The sequence below is a fragment of the Ochlerotatus camptorhynchus genome, unplaced genomic scaffold, assembly GCF_037179485.1.
Source record: "Ochlerotatus camptorhynchus isolate MF236.1 unplaced genomic scaffold, CSIRO-AGI_Acam_v1.1 ptg000112l, whole genome shotgun sequence".
Classification (NCBI taxonomy): domain Eukaryota; kingdom Metazoa; phylum Arthropoda; class Insecta; order Diptera; family Culicidae; genus Ochlerotatus; species Ochlerotatus camptorhynchus.
In genome coordinates, this window is record NW_027040602.1 from 411755 (window position 1) to 420934 (window position 9180).

At 43.2% G+C, this 9180-nt stretch overlaps 1 protein-coding gene and 1 pseudogene across 1 annotated transcript; one reads left to right on the top strand and one right to left on the bottom strand.

The window, feature by feature from the left end:
* The first annotated feature begins 274 nt into the window (after positions 1-274).
* On the top strand, positions 275-2164 carry LOC135699514 (uncharacterized; annotated as a pseudogene).
* A 5738-nt stretch (positions 2165-7902) lies between these two features.
* LOC135699518 (histone H2A-like) lies at positions 7903-8786 on the bottom strand. Its single transcript, XM_065219796.1, has one exon. The coding sequence runs from the start codon at positions 8756-8758 to the stop codon at positions 8384-8386; it is 375 nt and encodes a 124-aa protein (XP_065075868.1). The 5' UTR covers positions 8759-8786; the 3' UTR covers positions 7903-8383.
* Positions 8787-9180: the final 394 nt, after the last annotated feature.

Consider the following 9180-nt stretch of genomic DNA (forward strand, 5'->3'; position numbering starts at 1 on the left):
GGTATGCCATCCGCCGAGTGCAACTCGCGTCCTGTAATGATGAACAGTTCTTTGAACTGTTGCGTCCGGTGGGTGAGATGGATAATAACTAGGTAGGTCATGACTTTGACACATTTTCTGTCAGTTGGTGAAAGGTCATTTTTGGATTCAGCTGCTGCACGGGTAAGTTGAACAATAATTAGCTGCGTCGTGGGTGATTTGCCCATAACTAATATCGGCGGATTTTCATATTTCTGGCGATCCTGCCAGGAGACGAACCTGGAATTTTCTGATCATGGAGGTGCACAAGCTGACGGTCTGGCGATCCTGCCAGGAGACGAACCTGGAATCTTGGAGACCACCGATAGGTAATAAACGGCAAATCACCCACTTGCAAGGAAAATTGTAAATTTGGCCGCAGAATAAGAACGCGACCGGGACGGCCGTTCTGAATGCGAGTGAGGACGGATTTGCAAAAATCGTCTTCTCGCCGTGGCAAAGCCACAGGAGAGAACGCGACCGGGACGGCCGTTCTGAGAAGACGGTGAGGACGGATTTGCGAAAAATCGTCTCCTCGCCGTGGCAAAGTCACAGGAGAGAACGCGATCGGGACGGCCGTTCTGAGAAGACGAGTGAGGACGGATTTTCACAGGTGTGACGCCAGTCAAGCCCAGCAAAAAGAAGAAATCGGAAAAGAAACGGATTGCTCTGGTTAGGCACAGACGAGGATGCAAAAATGAAAACACTAGCTTCTCGGAAATTTGCATCCTCTATCCCCAGATTCCGGTCCAGTATCTGTGGGATTTGTTCGAGAACTGCAATGGGCACGGTGATTGGACAGCAAATCTGTTGCTAGAAGAGCAAAAGACATACGAATTAGAGACAGCGGATAATTTGGAAGCCGGGTGCGGTTGGCGGCCTACTCGCGTTTGAATGTGATTGCAATGAAACAATGGTATCGCAAGTGCCTTCCGGTGATCCCTCCGGTAGTGGTGGTGGTGGAGGGGGCTACGAAATCGATCGGTCTACCGTCAGCTCGAAATCACCCCGGAACACAACGAAAAGAAAAGACAAAGCGGAAGATTTGCAAAACGATCCCTACGTGCTGGAAGTGACGTTGGGAATTAATCTCATAAGCCAGCTACACGCCACTTTCAAGGATAAGCATGGCTCGGGTGCCGTCTTCTTAGACGAACTAACCAATGAACGAACAAAGGTTTTCATGGCACTGAAATGGCAGAACAGTTGTATTCGCCGTTCTTGGATTCCATGTACAGCTGCAGTGGGAAAACAAGATTTTATGCAAAAAGATGCTCGATTGGCACAGCAAATGGAAGCGAAGAAACAGTATTCCGTTTTGTTCTAAATGACCATCGAGGATTCCCCCAACCTGAACGACATTATGGAAATGGAGTACGCCCTAACGGCGTACCGAAGCGAAATCAACGGCTGGGCTAAGCAAGCTCCGCAAGATCTGGCCTCGCATATGTCTCATCAGAAGCTAGCCGAAATGTATCCTATCATTGACGAGAAAGTCCTGGCAGAAATCCTACATGCCCACAAATTCAGCGACACTATAACCGTCCTAAACAATTCCATTCCGGAAGAGCTGAGAAACCAAATCAACCGCGAACGGGAAACCCTTATGAAGCGAGCAGAAGCCGAAAAACAGCAACCACTTCCTTCGTCCTCAACGTCGTCGCCTCTAACGGTCGAGCAGGTACCGTCATCCAGCGAAGACGACATCAATCTTCACCTGAAAACGGCCGAAGAATGCCGCAATATGTCCCAGGACCACCAGGAACTGAAAAACGAATGCCACGAGAAGGCACGGAATGCCATTCAGCGGGGCATGGCCGGGGTGGCCGAGTACTATGTCCAGGTTGCCCGGCTTCATCGAACCAAAATCGATATGTACAGCAGTAAGGCCTCGAATGCCATCATGGAGGTGCACAAGCTGACGCTGAACAATGTGGACGTGTTGGATTTGCACTATTTACACTCGGAGGAAGCGCTGCAGTGTTTAGAGATTTTCCTAACAGAGCACGCCAGAAAACTGACCCACCGGACGCAGCAGTTCAAAGAACTGCTCATCATTACAGGACGCGAGTTGCACTCGGCGGATGGCATACCGATCATCAAGCACCGGGTGAAGGCTATGCTGCGGGACCTGGGATTGAGGTAACAGGAAGCGATGGATCAAGATTCAGTAATTCATTATCATTAATTCAGTGCCAACATTTCAAAGGGACGTAATTGCATTTGTAAACAATGGCTTTAGTAGTCGATTTCTCGTGAATGAAAGCTCACTCATGAAAATGAATGACACCAGCACGCAGAGGGATGTTTCCTGTACCAGCTAGTATTTGTAATTTAGAGGGGTGGGCTTTTATTTGCGAGAAATCGACGACTAAAGCTATTGTTTACAAAATCAATTACGCCCATTTGAAATGTTGGCACTGAATTATTGTTTAATAATACTTTTTATAACTTTTATACCAAAGGAGAGGGAAGATAGGAGACGGATAATAACTAGGTAGGTCATGACTTTTCTTACACATTTCCTGTCAGTTGGTGAAAGGTCATTTTTGGATTCAGCTGCTGCACGGGTAAGTTGAACAATAATAAGCTGCGCCGTGAGTGATTTACCCATAACTAATCGGCGGATTTTCACAGGTATGTATCATAAGGGTATGTTTTAGGATAGACGTAATTTATGAAAATCCATTTAATTATTGACTTAGAGTGGGACAATAGTATGAATGGCTTAGAATGGTGGTGAAATTGTTTCGATGTTGAAAATGGTGATAAAACCTGAATTTAATCTTAAACTTGAATGCTTGAACTAAATAATATTACTGAATATATTGAATATATCAGATTTGTGAGATTTGATGCTAATGTCAACCAACTTTCAACTTCAACACTTGAATAAAGACAACAGATGAATAATTTGTGCATAAAGATGACGAACTAACATCCAATTTTGGTTTGTTATCGATTTAAAAAAACATTAATTCAACTAAAATAGACTTTTGATGAAACATTTAACAAAATGCCCACTTTTACCCTACCTAGAGATGAACTAGCCTAAGGCTAAAAATCTCTTTAATAAAGAATTAAAAAAAAAAAAAAAAAAAAAAAAAACTTACCCTACCAGTAGTGGAGCAAAAGTACGCAGTCGGAACCGTTTTGCTTAATCTATAATTAAAGAAAAAAATCATGTTTTTTTAATTGCAATCTACAAGGGTGGAGGCGAACCAGCCCCAGGCTGAAAGCCTCCCTAATAAAGATAAATTAATTAATTAATTAATTAATCTACAAGGAATTGTGGCCAAATAGTCACGGAATCGATTCACGATTATAAACTAAAATTTAACATTACGGTGAAAAAGATACATGCATTTTAAAACTAAGTGCGTACTGTTGCCCCACTTTACTATTTGGAAAAATTATCGCAATAACCTGGATTGGCACCTGGTTAAAAAAATAATGAATTGAAACATATCGAGTAATGGATTTGTATTCATTTTGATGAATAAGATGTGTACATATCGAACAAAGGAAGCCTTCCAGCGAATGAATGACTGTAAAACCAACCAATAAACTAATTCAAGTAATAAATCACATTCCATAAACTAATCGCCAAAGCAATTCATTACCAATCAGGACATTTCCGACAGCTTACATAAATGGTCAATTTCTCGGAATCGTCCGTCTTTTTCAAACTTATCAGATCTGACCATTCGAGCAAGATTAATGTTCTCACCGGTTCTTTGACTGCCAGAACCGGCTCCCGCACTCATTAGCTGTCATCGAGCCTAACCAGTGACCATTTTTCAGCGCATGCATTTTTCATAATCGGATGCTCGTCCGTCCTGTCCTACCGCCCGCTCCCTATCCTTTTATTTGCGCACACCGAAAGACGATGACGACGATTATCCTTTAAAAAGGTATGCGTCCATCATCCGTCCCGGTTGTCTACTTTGACCAGGGCAGCACAGTCAACGAAAAATCGTTGAAAAGCGAAATTGACTGCTGAGTTTCTTTTTATTTGTGCGTGTCTTCCAGCACCGCTCGTTTTCCTGTCCAATCGAAGGAGGCTGTTGCACTTTTCGCACACTCTCGCTTGCTGCGGTTCTCACGAAGCAGGTGGATGTGGATGTGGCCAATTTAGATAAACGTACAAATTGGTTCTCCTTTTCTCTGGGGATTCTTTTGCTTGGTATATTTTTTTCGGAGGGACTTTAAACCAGTTTAGAGGGTAAGTTGATATTAGTCATCTGCTGGGTCAACCAGAAAACAGGGGTCGATTAAGCCAAAGTATGACGGCGTGCCAGAAAGGTCGTTCCACTTGTCTGATCGTCTTTACGGTCGAAATCTTAAAGGTTTTGTTCTCGAATGCATCGAGTCAGTTGAGTCTGGGTGTCAGACAAGTCGCAGTTGCATGAGATCATCGAGGTGACGTCAATGATCGCATTAATTGACGTGCATACTATTAATTAAAAAGAAAAAAAGATAATCGAGGATTGGAAAAATTGTATTTTTTATGATGAGGGGGCTAGTTGTTGTGATTGTTTTTACAAAAAGGTAGACCCCTCGTCACAGCACAGTGCGTCGTCATAGAAGACCTTGAGTTCTCCCAATTTGGGGTAAAACTGCTTGATTTAAATTGCAAAGTTATAATATTCTCGCGCAATTAATAAACGTATGCTCTAATACGGCTTACTTCCCGAATCGCATTCAACCATTGATCTGGTGTCAATTCTGTCTTCCAACCAACCTTCACCGGCACGAACTATGACGGTATGCTACCATTATCGACTAGCAGCAGCACCGGACAACAAAAGCCCGTTAATGTTAATTTACGAATTGACATACAAATTATTCAAATTGAGTTCGGTACAAGACACGCGTATGTATCGGAAGGTTTGATGATCCGTTGTCTCCACTTCATGGGCCACGACGATCGACGCGTGCTTTCGACGCCGCCTGCTGCTCTAATCCAAAACCAGTAGTTACTGTCGGTCGCCAACGTGATTCAGCCTACTGTGTCGTGTGCGCTAAAGACACGATTAATTATTAGTATTACCGGTTCGTTCAAACTTGGCTTTTGCTGTGATCTAGAAAATGCATGTACTCACCATTATAGAGATACTAGGGCAGGGATTGTGCCGTAGGGAGACAGTAATTGGTGCAATTTAGTTGATCACGAACTTCGGTGGCGGGCAAGTTCAAATGTTCGACCAAGTCTATTTGGTCTAATCCCGTCGGACTGCAGCAGCTGTAGGACGGAACCAAATTCATTATCAGCTGCAAAGCGTCCACAGCATCGAGCACCGCCGGAAAAAAAGATTAATGGTTCTCGATTTCACGATTCAAGACCAAAACCAACTCTCCCAGAATCCCGCTTATAATTGCTATCCTGAACCTTGAAACTTGCGGCGTCCGAGGTGCATCGATTCCACGAATCAGCACATATTCAGCACACCCATAAATTTCGCTCTGCCCTCTGATTTTGTTTTTATTGCTACGCGTTGAGATTTCTTCCCTTTAGGGGCAATATTTATTCCAACCCAGACCGCATCGCCGTAAATCGTAGGAATTCGCTACATTCCTCCAAGTGTCTGCGCTCAAGTACGCGTCTTTCTTCGTACCTTACACCGGTTAAATATTCCTCCTTCGGTGTTAAACGAAATGCATCGCGCACCGCAGGGTACGAATGACATAGACCGGGGCCTTCCCGTAATCAATAACCTTGGACTGGGTCATTCCAACCTTGTCCCGAGCCCAACCCAGGCGTGGTGATGCGTGGCAATTTCTCTCGATCGTTAAGAACTGACCATGCACTAAAGCCTCGACGTCGGACGTCGAGTGGAATGAAGTGTGCACTTTATCAAAACTTCCTTGTTGTTATTGTAGCGCAACGATCGAGCTTGAACATGAACCGGTCGATCTAGCTGATTGGTGATCACAACAAGTACCTACAAACAACATTTCGTACATCCTATTGCTTACTCATGCCGATGCAAATGACAAGAATAAGATGACCAACAGTCAGCGGTGGATGGACGTCATGAAGATAAGCGAAAGTGAAATGAGTAATAGCGTGTAAAACTTAACAATGATATGTACATTTACATCTTCAGTCTAGAGACTTTTGACGAATCGGATGAGTCAATTAGAGTTTTGCTGTCCATGATGCATCATTGCGAAATAGGACACGATTGCACTATAGTATATCAGACGGACGAAAATCGAAAAACCGACTTTCATCAATCCTTTTTTTTCGAAATTTTGTATCGACAGTAATCAGTTGTAGTTCTTGAGAAATCAGACGGAAAAAAAGGTAAGAAAAGTGCGCTTTTGCCGCAAAAATAACACTCACATAAATTTTGGACCACTATTACCAACATATTTAACTGAAGGATCGCAGTAGTCCGCGCTTGAAAGCTGACGTGTTTTTCTTTTGCTACGTATTTTTCGTAAGCGAATTAAACACCTTTTGGCTTTAAATTTGTTAATTTGTGTGCTGAAATTTAGTTTCAAGTGTTCATAAAGTTATCATTTAGTGATATATCGTGCTTTGCACGAGTTTGCCTTGAGTGGCTCGGTTGACCTTGAAGCTAACCTCCAAAATATACGACGCAGCTTCAGTTCCATTGTTCGGTGTCGATGAGTTCGGATGCTGCACTTTCGGCGTGTAGATTGAGAGATCGTCCGGTTAGTGAATGTGTTGATAATGTGTCCGTCGCGAGTTTTGGTGGTGATTCGGTGGCCGTGAACTTTTCCTGGGGAAAGCACTAGACGCGAACCTCCTCCCAGATGACCATGGCAATGCAAACAAATTTGTGTTTGTTACAGGAAGTATTACGACAAAGGTGCATCACGAAATGAGATGCAAAGCTTAGAGAAAATCAAAATTACGGAACCGGATCAAATGAACATGGTGAGACCAGTCCAAATACATTTTACAATTTAAAAAAAAACATAAACTAAATACGTGCCAGGTTTGAAACGAATATTTTCGAACCTGGAAGCGTGAAGCGTACCAATATCCATTTGATAACGGTTTTTTTTTTGACGTTGGATAACGTCTTTCGGCAACATACGGGGGTACAAAATTGAAAACAGTCATTTTGGATGAGTTACGAAAAATTAAAAGATTTTGAACGATAATAACTCAACCATCTCTCGATAGATTTACGAGATAATGGCATCAATCGATTGGAAATATTTCTAGCAATTTACTGAATGTTTCAAAACTATTGATTTCATTCTGTAAACTATTGAAAAATGGTTAAAAGTAAACCATTGTCTAAAGATGGTGAAAATCGATTGATTTTTTTATATTTTTATACTTTCTCCAACTGAGACATCAGATGCGAGTATCTGACACCTCTGATATTTTCTGTTCTACTATATAAGCGTCCAACAAGGTCGCCCGTTCCATCATTGTGTATCCGATCGTCGACCCAGCAGCAGAGCAGCAGAGCAGCAGTACCAGAGCAGCGGAAGTAGAGCAACGGCAGCAGAGCCTGGGGGCGAAAGGGCAACTACGCCTAGTGCGTTGGTGCCAGTGCTCCGGTATACTGGGCCGCCGTCATGGAATGCCCAGCTGCTGCAGTTCTCAGTCGGTCGTATTAACCGTATGCTCCGCAAGGGCAACTACGCCGAGCGCGTTGGAAAAATGGCCCTTTTCAGGGCCACAACATTATCAAGAAAGAGTTTAACGATTAATTTTCTAATGCCTTTCCGACACTTTTTTCATGACTTTCATCGGCCTCCTGATATTCATGTGATTTTGTGGTGGAATTTTTAGCTATGTGAAATTCACATGGTTTTCATCCATTAGATACCTATGTGGTAAATTTTTTGAGTGTGCTTCGGCAATCAAAATAAAGTTTGCACGATGGAAGCGCACATCGTTAATTTCGTTCATTTAAGTAATAATTAAATTGCCCCTCTCCCCCTACCCTCTGGCAGTACATGAAAAGCCTTTTTGTGAGGGGAATTTTTCAAAAGGATGCCGATTAAAATAATGGGTACCATTTTCTGAGGATGAGATGAGGACGATTCGTCATCCATATGAAGCGTGTCACGATCATTCCCAAGGATTCGTGGTTTAATTTTAGATATGGATGGAATGATAACACTGCACTGGTTAATTTCTTGGAATTCAAGACACGCCTACACTAATCAACCATCATCGAACTTACTCGATGAGGATATCAATTAACTAGGGAGAGCATGACAGAAAGATTCAACCATGTTTTTAATGGATTCATTTTATCATTCCTTGCGCACCACGAAGGAAACTGTTTTGAAAACGAAACTCTTTACCATCAAATTGGTCGTCCTGAAAAGGACGGATTTTGTTAAAGGGTGGGAACTTCGATCGAATTTAGGCCTTCTTTTCGGTCTTCTTGGGCAACAGGACGGCCTGGATGTTTGGCAGGACACCACCCTGAGCGATGGTCACTCCGGAAAGAAGTTTGTTCAGCTCTTCGTCGTTGCGGATGGCCAACTGCAGGTGACGTGGGATAATTCGGGTTTTCTTGTTGTCACGAGCGGCATTTCCTGCCAACTCGAGAACTTCAGCGGCCAGATACTCCATCACGGCAGCCAGGTAGACGGGAGCACCGGCTCCAACACGCTCGGCATAGTTGCCCTTTCGGAGTAGACGGTGAATACGACCGACTGGAAACTGCAATCCAGCGCGGCTCGAACGGGACTTTGCCTTTCCCTTGACTTTGCCTCCTTTTCCACGTCCAGCCATAATGCGAACGACACGAACAGTTCGATGCTGAAACTGAAATGATGACTTCGACCGTCGAGGGTGGTTTTATACCTGCGTCGAGTAGCATATTATGAATACAGGGACGGTACAATAAACACTGTGGGTAGCAAAATACTGAAAATGGGATGAGTGTCGGTTGTCTCTACGGGCATGAAACGAGACAGCGTTGCCAGTATTCCTGATTTATTTGATTTTCCAGATTTTCAATCGTCTTGCCAGATACTTACCCAGATATCACTTATATGTTATTACGTTTATTTCAAGAATTTTTAATTATGTTCCAGATTTTCCCAGATTTTTTAAATATGTTGCTTTAGAGAATGTCCAGCCCAAAACGAAAACCGGTTGGACATGAGCGTTTCCGAATTCAGTCCAATAGAGGCGATGGGGGCAAGAAGACC